Here is a 20,744-nt window from a genome sequence, read left to right as displayed (position 1 = left end):
ATTGTTTGTTAGCCGCCTTGTGTACCCGTTGGGCAAAAAGGCGGGGTACAAATTAATAAAGTAATAATAATAATAATAATTTAAACAACTTATGTCCTAAACATTTTCTTGTCAGATGTTCTACTTTATTATCTCTTTTCTAGGAATGAGACGTATTTGGGATTTTTGTCACAGACAGAGCTGAAGGAAAGTGAATTGTCTACTTGAATTTTCATTGCCTGCAGTGCAACATCTACTATGAAAAAGGTAAACCGACCACAGATATAGTCTATAGATGTTAACTATACTATGTTTTAAATTTAGAGCCACCAAACAGTATGTAGATTGTTTGCTTCCCATATACATTCTTTTGAATTTGCTCACATTTTTGTGGATTAGATGTCATCGTAATCAGGTGGGCTCTGCTTCATAGTTATGCTGAAATAAATTTATTAGCCTTCAAGTTGTTACATGACCCTTATGTTGTTTTTGCTACAACAGACTAAGGGCGCAATCCTAACCTGACGTTAGGCTGGCCTGAGTCCCTTGGGCTGGCCTGGGAGGGTTGCAAAACGTGCCGCAAAGCACATTTGCGCCTCCGTGGGAGGAAGCCAGGCTGGCACTCCTAGAAGCGCCAGCCTGCAGAGGCCGACAGAGGCCTTCACACCGGCTTTCTCCCGGCTCCTTGCATCAGATGAGCTTCAAACTGCTCTGCATTCCTCGAACTTGTGTCACCTCAAGAGGTGGCGCAAGTCCGAGGAGACTCATACGTGCCAGCAGCCCTCACCTAGGGGTAAGGGGAAAGGTTTCCCCTTGCCTATGGCTAAGCCACTTCTGGCCACAATCCTGCTCTGGATACAGCGCAAGCCTTCTGGCTTGCCTGTTCCAGCGCACGTTAGGATTGCACCCTAAGGGCACCCTTATCTAATTTTCCAGCTCCGGTGTAGCTACATTACAGCCCTAAGGTAATGGAACTAATGTTCCCGTATTTTAAGGAGGTGTCTGTGACTGCCTCCCCATCGAAGAATGCAGTGCAAGCCCCATTGGCATGGCTGCACTGACACTGGAAAATTGGATAGGATTAGGCCCTAACATGGCCACTCCTCTGGAAGCAATCAGCTCACAGCCTTAGTGCACTGTTTCCATTCAGATTTGCCCCATGGGCAGTATCTGTGTATCCTGTCAGGTGCTTGAAAGCTGGGGGACTCCAATGAATGTTAGCTTGTATGGGGTACAGATATTGAAGAAACATGATTCAGGAACAGCAAGACAAAAAGTGCAGCACCTGAGGCCTCCTCATTTTGTGAATTTATCACACCAGACTGACAGTCGTATAAATGAGTGATGTTGCACAATGTTCTTTTCCAAGTGTGCTATGGATTTGGCAGAGTGTCTTCCGTTTTGTGCTGATGTGTCCAGAATTCAGATAATTTGATTCTTGGGTACAACAGCAATTGAAAGCACAGTATTACCTTGAGAGAAGAGACAGGAGAGACAGCTGCTGCACCCAGCTTTCCTGAAAGATATTGCATTAACAACTGTTTCCCATTTACTCCCTCCACTAAAAACTCCATTATGCTGGGGTGATGTTACCCTTTCTTTTTCCAAGGGCACAGAATTAAAAAGTGATACTGCCAGTAACACTTTCATCTTCCAACCATGACATTGAAAAATGGGAACAATGGAAGGAAATGTTGAATAACGACAAGCCTTTTAAAATAATGCTGATCTTGAACACCTCCAAAGCATAATGCAGTTTGGTATCAATGTCTCTCTTGGTATATTCTGGCTATATTTTTGTTGATCATGGCAGAATGTTTTGATGAGCTGTTTTTTGAAGGACTTTTTAGGGATAAGAAGAACAGGAACTCTCATAATAACTTCTTTGTTTCTATAGGTTTCTTTTACAATAAGAGACTTGGAATCTTTTTTTTTAACCTGGGTCCATGAAGCTTTCACCAATGACTTGCACTGAACTTTGCAATGAAAATGTCTGTCAAGAAGTGACGTGCAGTTTGTGCTATTTTTGAGTTTTCAAAGTGATTGTAATTAATCTACCATCTTTTGCTCCTTTCTCAAAGTAGTCTTTGAAATATTTCTCAAATATTTTTTCCAGAAAAGTTAGTTGCTTTCCCCTATTGCATTATATAGCCTGAACTTGAAGAATAGCCTTAATCATAAATCTTGCTAGGAGATTTGTCACAAGTCATCATTTTTCTGCAATTATGTTACATCTGCATTGTAGGAAGGTGGTTTTGTTTGTCAAAGCTCAGTACAAGTGCCTCAAGTTGTCTGTCTCTTCTCATGCTCCTTTATCTTTTCTATATACAGGGTGGCCAGACATCCTCCTTTTCCTGGTGCAATCCTAACTTCATGTTAGGCTGGTGCAAGTCCTTTGTGCCAGCCTAGGAGAGTTGCAAACTTGCCGTAAAGCACATTTGCGCCTCCTCAAGAGGTAGCTGTTCCAGAGCACAGAGGTGTGCTGGAGCATGAAGACTGTATTCAGCCTCTGCGGCAGCTTTCCTCAGATAAGTTGCATCAGTGGCACTCAACCGATGCAGAGGTCTGAAGAGGGCGGGCGGAGGGTAGTCCCAGGGGTGGGCAGGGAGCAGGAGGCAGGGCTGGGATCTGTATGTTATGCAGGATCCCAACCCCCGTTCTTGAGCAGAACAGAGCAGCTGCAAGTCACTCCGCTCTCCTCAGACTTGCGCCACCTCCTGAGGTGGCGCAAATCCGAGGAGACCCATAGGGGCTGCAGTGGCTTACCGGAGGGTAAGGGGAAGAGTTTCCTCTTACCTCTGGCTAAGCCACTCTGGCGCCCTACCTTGTGCTGGATACAGTGCAAGCCTCCTGGCCTGCCTATTTCAGCGCAAGATAGGATTGTGCTGTAAATTTCTTCCTTTTCCCTGTGAGTGGCCTCTGTAGGCATCACATAACCTTTTTGTAATTAATAAATTATATGTAGTATAGTTTTAAATCTAATAATAGGTAATACAGTGTTTAAATTAAGCACATGTAATCAATATATGAAAGCTTTTAGCTTTTATTTTTGTCATGTCCTACATTTTTCTTGGATGTTCTACATTTTGGGGTGCCTGGTCTTCTTTTATGGTTATGACATCTGGTCACCCTGTCTATATATTAATTTATGATGAGAAAACAGGAATTTCCTTAGAGATGTACAAACAATATTTGCTTTGCAGACATCCTCCTAGATTTTAAAGGATCAAACAATAGTACACTATTGTGCATTTTCATGGGAACAGCATAGTCGTGCTAAGAATAGATTGCTGGTTGGGGAGATGTGTGGAGAATAGATGATGGAGATAAATAGGAACAGACATTGAAATGACAAAATACCATGACCCAGGCTGAAGAAGACAAAAGAAAAAGTGATATTATAAGATCTAAATGAGGGAGAGTCTTGGCCACACATATTTTGATGGTAGTCCGAAACAGCAATATATTCCTGCTTTCATTTAAAAAAAATAATCAATTGTATAAGTGCCAGCAAATTGCTAGGTTTTCAGTGCAGAAAAGAAAGGTGTTAGAATTAATTCTATCATGTGGTAGGCAGCTAGATTGGCCAAAGTAATCTCTGACAGCCACCTTTAGCAAGCAGCTTCTTTTACAGTTGTAATTTGTGTTCTATAAGTAATTTTGTGTTCTATTCACTATGATATATAGGTAATCAGAGATTACCTGTTAGTTTTAGGTATAGGCTAGTACAGAAATAAGGTTTTTCCAGCTGGTCTTTACATGAGTTCCTTGAGCTTAATATCTTGAGGTGTATTTGTAAGCAAAACAATCAGGCAGCCCAATACTGAGCTTCCTGGCGTGCTGAGTTGCAGCAGCGGCGAAAATATCTGCTGCTGCATCCTGTGCGCTCCAGGCAGCCACTGCCTCTTCTTCAGGAGAAGGGGGTCTTTCATTCCCACAATGGGGCTACTCAGTTCTATGGTGACCTGAAGGTTGGTGTAGAATCTCTCTGCTGCTTGGCGGTCCACATGACCGCTAAGCGGTGGAGCTCCAGCACTCCTCCGGAGCTAGCCCAATGCCGGCCAGCGCTGGGCTAGCACTGGTGGAGCACCAGCACTATGGCCCGCAAATGTGCCTACAGCATGTTTGCGCCCACCACTGGCATGCACTCCATAAGATTGGGCCCATAGTCTTCTTAAATTCTACAGTCTGCTACACACGTGTGTGGATGTTTTAATTTGCTTTACTGTGCTCACTCTCTCTGTTAAAGGCCACCAGACTTCAAGTTGCTACATTGGATTTATTCCAATCTCTTAGGAATGGGGATGGATCAGTAAACTTCAGCTGTAAGCTGCAGTTGTATAGAACTCAGTGCACATAAAGGTTGCAATCTGGTGCCTGGTTAATTGTCCATGAGTTCTGCTGGAATTGATTGTTTCTACCTTCATGTAACTGTTGTCAGGATTCCACCCAGAGTTTTCTTATATCTGAATGATTAGTGAATGAGTGAATTTTAGTCTTTTCACAGTTGTCCATCAAGTTCCCATTCAAAGAAAAAATAATTCCATGATATCCAGTCTAGATGCTGTGAGTGAGAGGACTGTGTAACTGCACTGTGCCGCTTAAAAAACATTCCGATCAAATAAGCCCTCTAGTATTGAAGATGAGAGTGCCCAGCCTTTAAATAACTCAAGTAATTTAATAAAAGAAAAAAAACAGAAAGTTCATAAAGTGGTGGTGGATTTGCTTCAGTGGGAAATGTCTTGCTTATGTTTCCCACTTCTTTTTTCAAAAAGAAGGAATGAAGTTCTCCTCCTAGAAAGTACTTTTTAAAACCTACTTAGGGCGCAATCCAAACCTGCGCTGCAGCAGTCAAGCCAGGAGGCTTGCACTACATCCAGTGCAGGTTTGTTGGCAGCAGTGGCTCAGCTAGAGGCAAGGGGAAGCTCTTCCCCCTTACCCCTGGGTAAGGGCTGCTGACCCAATGGGTCTCCTTGGACCTGTGCTACCTCTGGAGGTAGCGCAAGTCCGAGGAGAGCAGAGCGGCTTGAAGCCATTCCGTTCTCTGTGGGGACGGGGGGGTGGGATCTGGCATAACTGCCATGTCCCAGCTCTGCTCCCGGCTCCCTGGGGCTGCCCATCATCTGCCCTCCCCCCGCCCAGAAACACCCCCTCCCACCACCCCACATCTACCATTGCCGCTTGTGTTGGCGCGGGTGCACTGATACAAGTGGCAGCGAGGAAGCTTCTGCCAGCTTCTGTGCGTCGGCGCATCTACATGCGCTGACGCGGCTTCCTTCCACAGAGGCACAAATGTGCTTTTCAAACAAATGAAAAACTACTCAGTGAGCATGACAATGGGAAGAAATTGTGCCACTTGTTATCTGTCTCATTATAGACCGTATCTAACAGGTAGTCACAGATACTTATATCGCCTCAATGCACTCAGTAGTCGCAGAATCAATGGATGCACTACATGTAGGAAGAATCACATTCCCTCACATACAAAACATAGACATATTCAGACTGGGAGAACACTATACTCCCACAACAACAGCACAAGGGAAAGAAGCTTGGACCGTGCACATCAAATAGGTAATGACTATATATTTATTGCACTAAAACCTGATCACCTGGAAGAGTTCTTGGAGCAATTTAATAATGAGAATCACAACTTTCAAATCAGTCATATTTATTAAATTTGAAGGATCTTTCTACACACACAAAGTATTTATTGATCTTATCATCTAAGTTAATAAAATAGCTGAACAACTCTTAAAATTTATATTTGTATAGAAATGTTTGGTGGAATCTCTCACTTTCAAACAATGGCAGCAGAAGGCAGCTACTCACCCAAACTTCTTGAAATAATTGCTTTGAATTTAAGATTGCAATACTGCACCTAGTTGTATGCCATTACCATGGGTCTCAAGGACTTAAAATGCATATAACTGGGTGCAGCATGCCACAGGTTTGCAGCCAAAAGGCTGTTTTGTTCATTTGCAAATGGGAAAAACTGATTTCTATGCCAGCAAGTGACCTCCAAAACTTAAGGTCTGATTCTTTGGAGAATTGGATGGCAAATCCTAAAACAGTCCCATTTTATATTAATTTTGGGATTATGGTCTACATAGAGTAAAAAAAACCAAGTAAAGAAAAATCAATTGTACAACCTAGTCTGCAAGCATCAAAATTTATAACATCTTTTTACATGTCACTACTGTCTTTTCCAGTCAAGGGAGTCCAAGTTTCTATTGATTTCTTTCACTTCTGAGAATGTCAGTTTATCATCAAAATGTGTTTGTTAACAGAAATCAATCTATCTGCTACTGCTCTGGTTCCCAATCATCATCTGTACTTGATGCAATTCTTGCATATTCTGTTGTTTTTCTTTTTTGCCACTACCTTAAACAAAGCACACAGATATGGTGAGTGATAATCTCCTCACCACAGCTAGGTATTTGTGTCACCCATGAGATGCATTTTGGAGACTATGAGGCACAAACGGGCTATATCATCCCGTTGATCTTAGTCCACTCATAAATGTCTTGCTCACACACTATGTCTGAGTTGATGAGGAGGTATCTGTCACCAACACAAAAGTGTTTCTGGCAGGCAGCACATTTGAAGCATTCCAGATGGTACACTTTGTCCTTCACTCTCATTGTCATCTCGTATGCCCGGATTCGTTTGTCACAGGAGGCACAGAGGCCATCTTGACCAAAAAGCCTTTGAAAAGACATCAAAAAACAAGAAAGAGTCAGTTGTTCAAGTATACATCTAACAAAGTAAAACACAAGGTTAGCTGTGAATTCACCCGACTTTGTTTTGTAAAGTTCAGGGATTCAGATAGGTTTGTCACATTCAACTAGATGGGGACATAAAAAAATTTTTTTGTTTCCTAGACAGACCAATAGGAATTACTTGGTGATTGACAGATTAGGTTATTCAGCAATCAGACGTATTACAGGATCTTATGTGACTGTGTTTTAGGACTTGATCTATTCTAAATAAGAACATAAGAAGAGCCCCGCTGGATAAGGCCAAAGGCCCATCTAGTCCAGGTGGGCCAACAGTGGCCCACAAATGCTTCAGAGAGCACACAAGACAGCAAGACACAACCTGGTGCCCTCCCTTGCATCTGGCATTCTGAGGTAGCCTACTTCTAAAATCAGGAGGTTGCACATACCTATCAAGACTCGTAACCCATGATGGACTTTTCCTCCAGAAATTTGTCCACATCCTTCTTAAAGGCATCTAGGCGAGATGCCATCACCAGTTCCTGTGGCAAGGAATTCCACAGACTAATTACACACGGGATAAATAAATATTTTCTTTTGTCTGTCCTAACTCTCCCAACACTCAGTTTTAGTGGATGTCCCCTGGTTCTAGTGTTATATGAGAGGGAAAAGAACATCTCTCTATCCACTCTATACATCTGCATAATCTATCCATCTCCTCCATAATAATTTTCACAAAAAGAGACTTCTTGCCTCCTTCCTGTAGCCTCCCTTCACCCTCTAAAAAGATATTCCTGAGGGTGAGGGGACCTTCAGGAACAGGATGGCATGTAGTACCTCTCCTCTTGCAAGATACTGCACTGGAGCAGATGCGACAGGGGCACAGGCTGTTGGGCAACACTGCCGGCTCATGAGAAATTGCAAATGTGCTTTACAGCACACTTGTGACACTCTAAGCCGGTGCAGGGACAGCTGCACCGATTGAGATAGGTGCAGTGCTTCTCAACATTTGTCCTCCACTCTACCACTTCACATAGTCCACCTATTCAAAGTACCACCAGAAGTAACTGATGATGACATCATCACCAGTTACTTCTGGGTTGGAGGCCAGATGTGATGCAGTAGACACCACATCTGTACACATCTGTACACGTTACATCTCTTACACCATAAGAGGCTCAGGGTGAACTGGAGGGCTTTTTTGATCATGGAAAAACATTCTTTGGAGCTCTGCCTTCCAAGATGAGCTTCCTACTCCTGTTTGTTGCATTGTGTACCTGACCTCTCTGCTGGGCGGCAGGTGTCAAGGGGTCCTGCAAGTACCACCAGACACCACCTCAATTACCACTGGTGGTACCTGTACCATTGGTTGAGAAACACTGAGGTAGGGGATAGAATGGTGCTGTAAATTTGTTGGGGCCCAATCCTACCCAATTTTCCAGCACCAGTGCAGCTGCAATGCAGCCCCAATGTAAGGGAACAAATGTTCCCATACCTTAAGAAGGCCTCTGTGACTACCTCCTCACCACAGGGTTCAGTGCCCCATTGGCACAGCTGCACGGGCACTGGAAAATTGGATAGGATTGTGCCCTTAATCTTCAAGGTGCCACAAGATGGTTGTTTTTGCTACTGCAGTCTAACACAGCTATGCTCTGGAAATTTAAATATTCCAGTAACTATATTTTATTATACATTTTCTGGGTAGCATAAATAAGTATATTTTCATGATAATTTTTGAGATTGCATTAATTTCAGTTTGGATTTTCCAGTTTCCAACATTCTTCTGGCATTGTTTATCACAGATATTGCATGCTAAATGCAGCCTGCTTGGTTTGGATTGGAAATATAATCCCTTGGATACGGGGAAAGAACACCTCACATTGCTTCCTTTGTCTACCAGGAGGTGTCACTGTTCATTTCTCTATAACAAAAATAATATAAATGTTATAGGATGTGCATTTTTATAAGTGACACTAAGAACATTTAGATGGAAAAGTGTCACTTGTGAAAGTTGCTAACATTAGATAATAAGAGGAAGAGAGCTAGTTTTAAATCAAATATATATATTCTAGTTAATGTAGGATTTATATTTGAATTACAGATGCGGGAAATGCAAAAGCCAATTTAACAGCCGATGTCTATGAAATTCTTCATTAGCAGACACAGATAATTAACACATTATACTGTGAAAAGATGGAACGCATCCAATTACAAGGCATAGAAAATGCATTAATTTAACAGCCCATATTTTCTGCCATTACAGTGAGAACATATTCACCTGGTAGAAATAGGACTGAATCCTTTCAGGGTGTTGCACGTACATTGGAGATTTACTGCATATTACATTACGCAAAGCCAGTCCTATTCAAATAAGACTGCTATGGGGAAAAGCTCTGAAGTGGAATAATTAGGTGGGTTCGCATTTTCTTCCCTGCAAAGTGAATTTTGAGTATGGTATTACAGCCATATCAGACTAGAAATAAAGTGAAGTCCTTTCCCACCACTTCATGGTGTCACAGAAGTAAAGTACACTAAACATGGCAGACAATCAATATCCCTCAGTTGTAGCCAAGAACATACAATTTTTTTGTTAATGCCTACAGGGGACAAAATATTCTTGATAGTATTTATAAATAGAAAATATAGACAGGAACCTTACATTCCTGTGTACATGGTGCTGTAAACAGTTGTATCATCCATTTCAACAGCCAATTCTGGAGAAGTACAGCTTTTTAACTGCCTGTTTTTAACCCTTTGTATGTCTGCTGATAATGTGGAAATAGTTCTTCCTCACTTCCCATGCCCATGTTCTTTGTGAACCTTAAACAGCAGTGTTCACCCTACAGAATGAGACATTGAACAAGAGCTGAAACTGACAAGCTTCGAGGTCAAAAGTGAACTGCTTGCCAGTCCCTTCCCACTTCTCCTCATCCACAGCAAGTATCTTGACTTGGCCTTGAGATTTTCCCTGCACAGGCTAATCTGACAAGAGGTTTATCTAGACTTGGTTTTGAGACTTGTCGGTTTCAGCTGTCATGCATATTCCTTATCTGCAGGCTAAGTCCAACCTCTCTTGTTCTTTTGCTATAATTTTGCAGGTGAATCTAGCTTTGTTCTTAATATTTCTGAAGGAGGAAAAACCCCAAAGAGAACGGGGTAAGAAGAAGATGGTATACCTGAGATAGTCTCTTCGACAGAGTTTTCTGCCCAGTTTATAATATAATCTCCTTCCCACCTCTCCAAGTCTGCACCCGCACAAGTCACAGCTGAGGCAGTCTTCATGCCAGTACTGATCAATAGCTTTGAGGAAGTAACGGTCCCCAATGTTCTGCTGGCAACCACCACATGTTAACAAGGATGGGGGGATTTGTAGCACCTCATCCACCGGTTCCCTAGCAGAAAAAAATAGTCGTTAGAAAACACTTGGAAAGAAGCCAAAGCAGATATTCCAACCTACTGATAGTCAAACTAGGAGTTCTTGACTAAATTTTTTTCTCATTGTTTTTATTGACAAGTTCTAATTATGAAAAGGTCTTGCTTACAACTCTATAATATTGCATAATCTAGCATATCTATGGTGAAAGTGTAGAATATAGGTTTGCATGCTGAATTCAAGATCCTGAGGATCTCAGGTTTCATTAAAAGTAAGTTTTTAGCTTTGAAGTCTACACATATAAGCTTGAGAGTGTGTGGGAAATATTTGAGGAAGTCTCAGATACTGAAGAGGGTTAGAATATGATTGCATTGGTAAGGAGGCTAGGCTTAAATGTTCCGGATAGCTTCTTGGCTTTTCCCATGACCAGTAGATGCAGATTAAATAATGCAAATAGGTTAAGGGCACAGTTCTAACTTGCGCTGGAAACAGCACAGGCCCAGCGCAAGTTTGCGGCCAAAAGCAGCGCAGCCTGAGGCAAGCGGAAACTTTTCCCCTTACCCCTTGTTGCACTGCAGCGGCCCCAGTGGGTCTACTTGGATCTGCACCGTACTTTGAGGAGGCCTCCGAACCGCCCCCCCACCTTGCAGGATACAGCACACGCTCTGTTGGCATGGCTGCATCACTGGTGGGCGGATTTTGTTAGGATTGGGCTGTAAATGTTGTTGCTTTTGAGAGCCACTTCACAAATTGCATTTTTAGGTATATATGTAGTGGTTTATTTAAGTGGTTTATTTAAAGTGGTTATTATTTAAGTGGTTTATTTAAGTGGTATATTTAAGTGGTTACCCAAAATACAAAATGTGAATGCAACCAATAGATTCACAAACATATGTATCCTACTCAATGGCAGGGTTGGTGCTATCACTAGGCAGCCTCCTGAGGCACAGACCTCAGAGGGGCACAGTGCAACCTTGAGGGGCAGTTTCATACAGATTAATTTATTTAACCCATGTAAAAAAAAGTGCAACTGACAATATATATTTTTAGATACATATCACAACAGTTCTGTGGAATATAATTAATTATAAAGACTTATGAAAAATGTCTGCACTGTAGTTTTCTGGGGGAACAAAATAGCCTGGCACCGACCCTGCTCAGTGGCAAACTTAGGTTTGCTTCAGCAAGTATGAAATGGCCCTTAGAAACATATGGATGTAAAAGTAAGATTGTAAGTACGTATTTAAGGATGCAGTTCTGTGTGTACTTCCTTGAGAATAATAAGCCCTATCTAAACTCATAACTCATCTCCACTCAAATGCAGAAAGTGGGACTGGATGCGTGATTAATCTGGCTATTTAAATAGCAGTAGGGTTCCATTGAGCTCAGTGGAATTTCTGAGTAAACATACTTAGAATTGAGCTTAAAAGCGCTGCCCCCTCCCCAACACAAAAAGCCACACTTATTTCAGAATCTCTCATTCAATTAGTTCTGCATTCTCTTGAATCTCAGTTGGTCAAGAAAATGAGGTACATTTTTTGATTTAGCATTGTCTCTATCTAGGAACTGGTATCTTTTAAGCTATATCCCTGACCCTAGTTGATAATTCTGTGTTAAAGACCCATATAATTAACTTTGCCCACATGGTTTCAGGCATTTAAACACAACATTTGTAGCATGCAATGAACTTGTGGAAAAGTGTCTCCTGCTACCTGACTGTAATATTTAAAATATAGTTTAGATACAAGTGCTTCTATGAATTTCTCTGACATTATCCAGGTTAGTACATGTGCTTCCTGTGAGTTATTCCCTCCTGTGCCAACATTTGATTAATTAATATTATTCCTCTTTTATTTCAGACCAGTAGGAATTACATCACATTCATATGGGGAGATTCAAGCCAAGATTATTCATTTTAGCAATTATCTAGAAAGAGCGTACTTTTTTTCCCAGGGCAAAACCTTATTATTTGCAGAAGAGAAAGCTAAAATAATGAACTGGATAAAATGATAGAGAGGCGAAAGCCATTTCTTAATGTAAATGTATTATCTCCCTGAAAGTCTCTTTGTTCCGTGGATATTCCATTTTGCAACTGCTGTTGAGAATTATTTCCAGCGAAATACTGACAGGCCTGCACAGTCAGCAAGTCACAGTGAGACATATTAGCACATGTTTAACCTTAAGCTCATAAACATTGCCACTGAAGGGAAAAAATAACTTCACATTTTCAACATTAATCACGTGATTCACCAGCATACATTATGCATTTTGTTCAGACTGTTAACACTGTCCACTCCATTGCTTGTCCTGATCACTCAGGGCAGTTTTTATACTAAATAGGTACTGTACATTTGAGTCTCTCCCTTACGTAATTTGCACATAAGTGAATGAGTGTAATGGGGGATAGAATTTGGACAAAACACAAAATGTATATTTTTGCCAATGCATATTTGCCTTAAAGGTCTGTTTAAGCACAAACTGATGGAAACATCCAGTAGGACTGCACCCTTCAAGGTATTATGTGACACAATGTTGCCAATAAGGAGTACCTACATTCTAGGCTGAGGCAAGCATGGGGTTCACACATTTCTGCCCCACCTACCTCCCACTAAGCTCCCATCCTAGATGGGTTCCTTTTCTTTTTTTAAAGTCTAAAGCAGGGGTTCTCAAACTTTTAGCACTGGGACCAGCTTTTTAGAATAAGAATCTGTTGGGACCCACTGGAAGTGATGTCATGACTGGAAGTTACATCACCAAGCAGGAAAATTTTTAACAATCCTAGGCTGCAATCCTACCAGCACTTACTCAGCAGTAAGTCCCATTTACTATTGTTGTTAAAAGCATACACAGAGTAGCCTGTTAAAATACAGATCTGTAACATTTTTCCAAATGCACTCACATACCATCAAGTCTAAAATATTAAAAATAAATATTGAAATGAATGGGAACCCACCTGGAATTGGCTTGCAACCCACCTAGTGGGTCCTGAATCAGTTTGATAAACACTGGTTTTAAGGAGCTATTTCCTCCATAGTTAAATCCTAATCCAGTATCCCTTACATGGCAGCCTTACACACTTCATTATCAGCGTTTTCAAAATTATGAAGCAGAGGACTGTCTTCCTTCCAGATCACAAACCTTGGCCTCAAGTTATTCTTTTCCCAAGAGTTGAACTGAATAACCAGAGCCATACAATCAGTAGGGTAATCAGTAGAATTTGAAGGAGAGAAGGATAGTCCTTTTCCTAAATCTGAGAAGGATATGACCCCCTTGCCCCAACCATTACATCCCTAGATACTCACAGGCTATGATAGCTGCCATTGTTTTACCACTCATAATAATAATAGCTGATATCCTGGGGCTCGCAGAGGTCTTAAACACATGAATATATTAAGCTAAAAGAAAATGTAAGCTGCCATTGGATTTCTCTGCAGTTTATTCCTTTTCAATGCAATCTCATGAGAAACAAAAACATACAAAAATGAAAAAAATGATTAAACTGCTTTGAAATTTCATTTCAGGAAGTGAAACTTCTTCAAGCTGTAATTTGTTGGATTAATAACTTTTAGGTCAATTTTATTTTCTTCCAACACCTAAAAGATAATGTATTACATTCTCCAAATACTTTGCACTAAATCCTTGTTTGCCATGATGAAGAAAAATTTCCTACCTACTTCCATATCTCTACATGGTAATTGCCTGAGAAATCAGCTGAAAGTTTCAGTCTTCACAGCTATTTTTGTACCCCAACTATTTTTTTGTTTTGCATGCTAGACTTTTATGTAGGCTGCTGCCAGTGAAGACAATAGCAACTTCTTTCTGAATAGGATCACATCAAAATCCTCAAAACATAAATGCCAGTTATGGACGTGATTTGAAGCAGTGGTATTGCTATCCAATCTAAAATAAAGTCAGAAAGAAAAATTGGTTTTTCATGTCATGAAAGCATTCAGATACTGAAAAATGCATAGGTATTACCACTGCATTATGTCAGTTCATGAGAGACACACACACCCCCCACACAAAAATGTCCTTGTGTGACATTCTGTGGGTCCATATTAAATAACTAAGGAAGGGGGCAGACAAAGAGCTCTTTCTGTAGTACTTTTAGCATTGTCACATTTCTAGTGCACATCCCAATATTTTACACATTTTGGTCTGGTTTGTGCTCTTAGCATTCGTTAAACTAATTACTTTTATGTATTTTGGCCCCAAACAATTAGGAAGTTTTAAAAAAGGAAATGCTATGAAATTATTTTTAATATTCAGGAATTTTATATGCAGGTGCACTTCATTAGACTAGAACTATATAAGTATAAGGAATTTAAATATAATGAATGTCACAGTTTTTGCCTTTGGCCCTTAAAAATTTATCTATAAGACTGAATTATGATCAGGTAGATTAGCATATTAACTGACAAAGTAAGAATAAGTGTAATAAGTTATTTTGTCTGTACATGCAGTGTCTGTGTAAATATGTTTTTATCTGAATGGTGTTGACAGCTGATCCTACCAGTGCTTATTTTACAGTAAATTCAGTCACAATAATTAGAACTTCTCAGAAAGCATAGTTAGGCTTTCTAAAAACATGGTTGCAAACTTTTGTCCAGTTACTTACACATAAGTTCCTTTTACTTTAGTGTATTTATGCCTCAGCAACTGAAAACTGAGCTATCCAGCTTTTCTTGATACCTCATGGGAATAGTTGATAAATTTAGTTAAATCTGTATGAGTTTTTGTTTTTAAGGGGGAGCTTAAAAGTTACAGCAAGTATGCTAGACTATCATGAAGCTACTGTGATCTGGACAAATCAAATATATCCATCCCAAGTATGGATATACAACTTGATCCTATGCGTATTTAGTCAAAAGTAAGGTCTATTGAGTTCAGTGAGACTTGCTCATTGAGTTTAGCAAGACTTATGCTCAGCTTAGTATGCATAGGGCTGAAGCCTAAAATTCAAGTGCAGTGACAGCACCAGTAATACAGTGAGTTAATCAGCTCTGCAATAATATGTATCTGCATTAGTTTTGGCATACAGCAGGATAGCTGCAAGAAATCTACTGGCAATCCAAATTCTACAACCAAGGATTTTTTTTAAACTTCTTTAACTTCACATGCCAGCTAAGGGAGAAAAAAATCCAACAATTCCTTTTCTCCTCTTGCTAGTGTTCTGGTTCCTATGCCAGAACTCTGTTTTCACTTGACATTTTGTTGGTAGTTTCATACTGGTGGTTTGCATTATGAAAATGTGGAAGTTGAGCACTCATCTGATAACAGTCTTGACCTTTTCGTCTAATCAGCCAGTTTGGCTGGGCAGGGAGGGGAGAGACTGAAAACAACTTAGGCTTTTGGAAAGTATTAGACTACCAGCCCCTATCCCTCTGAAATCACTTTCATCAGCATCACCTAATCTCCAGACCAGAGGAAAATGCATTGATCCTAATGGCCCGTCTTCTTCCTCCCCACTCCCACCCTCAACAGGGACTTGATAAGAAATCTGATGACTCTGGTAATTTGTCTCCAACTCAAAATGGGGAACTTATGTGTGTCTCGGGGTTTTAGATGCCATCCTCACAAGTAACAGGCAGGCACACTTCACAGCGGAGTCTAGTACAAGCTCAATAAAATCTGCCAACGTAGACACACACATACATATAGGTGCTGCACATGCACATATACACACCCGACACAATCCATCCATAAGAATAGGACTAGGTTTGGGAAAGAGGGACTCTTGAGCTCCTGCAGTACACACGCACAGCTATTAACCTGGAGAAAGAAAGATGCAGCTCTATTGTATCTCTCCCCAGCCTGCACTTTCTGAGAGCGATCTCTCCAGAAGCTGGCACTAGAAATAATGCCAAACAGTCCAGGTCTTTCCCCCCCCCCGTCCCTATAGATTGCACAGAATATGTATCCGTTCAGAGATAAAGTTGGAGATAGGTAGTCAATGAAAGGAGGGAGGGGGGAAAGGCCACTTACTCTGAGGGCTCCAGGCTTTTTCTTTCGATGGCCGATGACATTGGCAGGTCTTGGTCCTTTGTAGTGGTGGTTTTGCCTGGGAAGAGCTCTGCCCCCTGCTGCCCCCACAAAGGCTGCCTGCTCCTGAATGCCTTTTCACCACCAGCAGCAGAGTGGCACCTCCACCCCCCTGCTCCCAATGACATTCACAGGATTTCCTCCTGTAATACAGAGAGAGGGAGAGAAAGAGATGGGCTGCGGTGTTGTTTATGCTGCTGCTGCTGCTGCTGCTGCTGCTGCGTCTCCACAAGCAAGGCTAACCCTTAGGATCTAACCTCCCATCCTTGCCACACTCCTCCTGCTCGCTGTACGAATGGCTGGGCAGAGCCCGCTCTCTCAGCTGTCACTGCTGCGCTTATCCCAGAGTCTCCCCTCCGCTTGGCTTAGGTTTTCTGCCTGTGCAGCTCAGGGCACGCTCCAGAGAGGGGTTCCTGCACCGCAGAGGCAGCTTCCATCACCCTGAGCCTTTTCACCATGATGATTGTAGCGACTGCTATTATTACTGTTATTATTGAGCGAGCCCAGTGGTCTCCTCCGAGCCTCTCTGGTTTCACATCCTCTTTCCTGATCACGACTCAAATACAATAGAAGGAAATGGCACTTAAAGACACAGCTGTCTATTTCTTAACTGGACTCCTGGGGATTCAGCAAGCCAGAAATGCAGCATCTCTCACGACTGAGTTGACTCCTTAAAGGGCCAGTTCATGACTTGCACACAGCCAAGGCTGGGAGGGAGCTGACTCTGCATTTTTACCAAATATATTGTATGTGTCGGCACGTTTTTAATTCAACTGTGCAATCATTTGCTATGCAGCAAGGCAACAAGCGCATGGAAAGTTGCCTCAGAGCTAGATTCCGTTTCAGGCAACCAGTATGTCATTAAGAACAGCACTCTCTGAGATCAAAACGTTAATAAAAACCAAGATAAGGATTGTCTTCCTAAGTGAGATCTCACATATTGTACTGTGTGTTGATGTGTGTCAAAGAACTTGCACAAATCTCCTGCATCTTCAGCATGGGTGGCCATTAAACAAATTCATTCCTTGCAAATGAATGAAATCAGGGTATGGAAAGCATTATCGACTGGTCACTTTACAGGCAGCTAAAATATAGAAATAAGCAAGCATATGAATAATGAGTAATGGAAAGAAACAGCTCTCTCATCAACTTTCCCATCCTCTCCCGAACCCTCTTCACCTATAGCTCTCCACTGAGGCAGGATAATTCACGCGGTGAAGTAATCTGCAATGTAGGTAGTTAAAATTAAGCCTCGCCTTATAACTGCAGTGACAGCAGCAGGTTCTATGAATTGAGGTGTGCCTCTGAACTAGATGGGACCATCTGCTCTAGTGCTTCTTTTATAAGCACAGGAGTGAGAGAAGATGATCAAGAACACAAAGTGTTAGCGAAATACACCAGAATCTCCCAGTGTATGTATTTATTTCCTTAGAAAAATAGAAGCTGGTTTGTAATTGTCTCATTTTAACTGTCTTCAGTCCCCTGAGTTTCTGCCAAAACTATTGGGGAATATGGTCAGATATGGCGCTGGCAGGACTTTCTCTAAAGGCCAGTAGTGCCAGATGTAAAGATCTCCTGTTGGCTTCAGTGGGCATTGGGTCAGGCCCTCCTGTCTCTGTTTCAAACACAGTTCACAAGGACGCAGCTGGTATTTCAGTTCTTTAATGAAAGCTGCTGGAGGCTCAGTGTTTAGAAGCAGCACTTTATGTGCAGGAAGCTCTTGCCCATTAATCTCAGATGTTTGGGGGCACCTGTGGTACTTGGTTGTGAGGAAAGGGGCACTGTTCATGACCAGAGGTACTAGAAAGTGGTGATATGGTATCCAGACTTTGATTAAATGATTATGCCAGTCATCCATCAAATGATCACAAGAAAAACAAAACTGAGTCTTGTAGCATCTTGAAGACAACCAGTTTATTTCAGCGTAAGCATTCATGGACCATAGTCCACTTCATCACATACATCAGAGAAACTTTTAGAACAATCCCATTCAGGATTCAGGAAGTATGTTGGTGATGTCACAGGCACTAACCACTGTAAGTATATGGTATATATAACCATATACTTATATAAAATAAGTATATACCATAACCAGTTTTTCTGCAACCTGTTGAAAACTTGTGAAACCCTTTATTCCCCAGAGCCTGATCCATTTTTTTCAGAGCCTGATCAGAGTTACTCGTTTGAAGGGTAGAAACAGGACTGGTTTCAAATTATGCAGGGGATGGACAGAGTGGATAGGGAGATGCTCTTTACACTCTCACACTACACCAGAACCAGGGGACATCCACTAAAATTGAGTGTTGGGAGAGTTAGAACAGACAAGAGAAAATATTTCTTTACTCAGCGTGTGGTTGGTCTGTGGAACTCCTTGCCACAGGATGTGGTGACAGCATCTGGCCTGGGCGCCTTTAAAAGGGGATTGGACAAGTTTCTAGAGGAAAAATCCATTATGGGGTACAAGCCATGAAATGTATGCACAACCTCCTGATTTTAGAAATGGGCTATGTCAGAAGGCCAGATGCAAGGGAGGGCACCAGGATGAGGTCTCTTGTTTTCTGGTGTGCTCCCTGGGGCATTTGGTGGGCCTCTGTGAGATACAGGAAGCTGGACTAGATGGGCCTATGGCCTGATCCAGTGGGGCTGTTCTTATGTTCTTATGTTCTTATGACTGTGTAGCACTCTGAAATGTTAACACCTCTGCTCTCCCGCAGGCACAGATACATACTGTCATACATACTTTACAGCAGTGGTTCTTACACATTTAGCACCGGGACCCACTTTTCAGAATGAGAATCTGTCGGAACCCACTGGAAGTGATGTCATGACTGGAAGTGACATCATCAAGCAGGAAAATTTTTAACAATCCTTGGCTGCAATCTTATCCACACTTACCCAGGAATAAGTCCCATTGACTAATATTGTTAAAAGCATATACAGAGTAGCCCGTTGAAAGTACAGATCTATAACATTTTCCCAAATGCAGTCACATACCATGGTGGCATCAAGTCTAGTATATTAAAAATAAAATATTGAAATGAATGGAGACTCACCTGAAATAGGCTGATGAATAAGCCCTATTGACTATCATTATAAGCATATACACCTATGGTGTACCTGTGAAAAGTACAGATCACTAACATTTCCCCAAATGCAGACACATACCAGTCTCATATATTAAAAATAAAATATTGAAATAAATGGGGACCCACCTGAAACTGACTCACAACCCACCTAGTGGGTCCTGACGCACCGTTTGAGAAACACTGCTTTACAGTATACACACTTAAAGGAAATGTTCTTCAAAAAATGTTCATATGAGAAGCAACCTTGAGTTAAGGAAAAACTCTTTCTTTAAAGGTTGTCCTAAAGTTAGGGCAGTGGTTTTCAAACTCTCCTGGAGAGTTTGAGCCACTGTAAGTGCTTGTGGGGGTGGGGGGGAGGCAGTAGGGGTGGGTGGAAGGCGATCCCCAGGATCGCGCCGCTCAGGAGGCTGCAGGGGCTTGGTGCACTTACCCAAGCCTCCTGCAGCCTCCCCGGGGTGCGGGGAGCCCGGTGTGAACCTTTGGCAGGGCTCCCTGCAGCAGTGAATGCAAAAACGGAGCGATCGCGCCCCACCTCCGCTAAAGCGAAAGTGGAGAACAATAGCTCCGCTTTCACTTTCAGTGCTGCAAGGAGCCCTGCCAAAGGTTCGCACCGGGCTCCCCGCACCCCGGAGAGGCTGCAGGAGGCTTGGGTAAGTGCATCCAAGCCCCTGCAGCCCCCTGAGTGGCGCGATCCTGGGGATCGCGCTGCTGCCTCCTCCCTGCCTCCAGGCTGCCCCTGCCCCTTAAGGGGGCAGAGGCCAGGGCCCACAGGCTGGGGTGTCGCGACGCCTCAGTTTGAAAAGCCCTGAGTTAGGGGATTCTGACAGTATAACAAAGTGCCACTTTTCAAGAGTGATGCCACCTATAAGTTAGAGAGGTGGTGGTGAGAAGCAGGGTCTTTTCAGTGGTGGTGTTATAGCTAAGGAATTTTCCCCCCTTGTGGGCCAAAAACAGCCCCATCATTAGAGGTAGTCTGGTAGGGGCTGAAAACATTTTTTATTACAGCTAGCATTTTAGTGCTGGTGGGATGTTACTTGTTTTTATTCTTGCTGCTGGTGGATTTATGATTTTTATGGTTTGCATTGGGTGTCTTGAGGCTTGCTTTAGTAGTTTGTATTACAGAATTACGAACCCAGTCCTATCCGTCTCCCCTCGCTCATGGAGCCGGGCCAAAAAGGGCTCTGGAACAATGGGATAGAAATCTTTTAAGTATATGAGAGGCACAGGTTCTTACTGGCATATAACATTTATGTCAGAAAATACAACTGAAGAAGTATATGTAGAAAGTACAGTTCATACATGCATTTAACTTGGCAATAACACCTGTGAGCCCTGAAGTAGCTTTGAACTCAAAATACACAAGGGTAAATGTAATTTTCCATGTTACAATTTCATTTTCATTATCTACTGTCCAGGAACAGACTCACTGCCAGGAGAAAAATTGATCCCCTCCATCCCAGCCCAAATAACATTCCAGTTAGTCTTGCTGCTGAATGAGACAACAGGAGCCAAGCTGGGACAATGTGTGCAGTTCGCCATAGCCTC

General features: G+C 42.1%; 1 protein-coding gene across 2 annotated transcripts; it reads right to left on the bottom strand.

The window, feature by feature from the left end:
- Positions 1-5,679: 5,679 nt before the first annotated feature.
- LMO2 (LIM domain only 2) lies at positions 5,680-16,651 on the bottom strand. 2 transcript variants are annotated; one of them, XM_066633013.1, is made up of 4 exons: positions 16,371-16,651; positions 16,057-16,256; positions 9,875-10,090; positions 5,680-6,687 (listed from the first exon to the last, which is right to left on the bottom strand). In XM_066633013.1, the coding sequence occupies exons 2-4, from the start codon at positions 16,239-16,241 to the stop codon at positions 6,468-6,470; spliced, it is 621 nt and encodes a 206-aa protein (XP_066489110.1). In that variant the 5' UTR covers positions 16,242-16,256; positions 16,371-16,651; the 3' UTR covers positions 5,680-6,467. The 2 variants fall into 2 exon arrangements, with proteins under 2 accessions (XP_066489110.1, XP_066489111.1); XM_066633014.1 differs by having other exon boundaries at positions 16,599-16,627.
- Between the last annotated feature and the right edge of the window lie 4,093 nt (positions 16,652-20,744).

The sequence above is a fragment of the Tiliqua scincoides genome, chromosome 1, assembly GCF_035046505.1.
Source record: "Tiliqua scincoides isolate rTilSci1 chromosome 1, rTilSci1.hap2, whole genome shotgun sequence".
Taxonomy (NCBI): domain Eukaryota; kingdom Metazoa; phylum Chordata; class Lepidosauria; order Squamata; family Scincidae; genus Tiliqua; species Tiliqua scincoides.
This window is presented reverse-complemented; position numbering and strand designations above follow the sequence as displayed.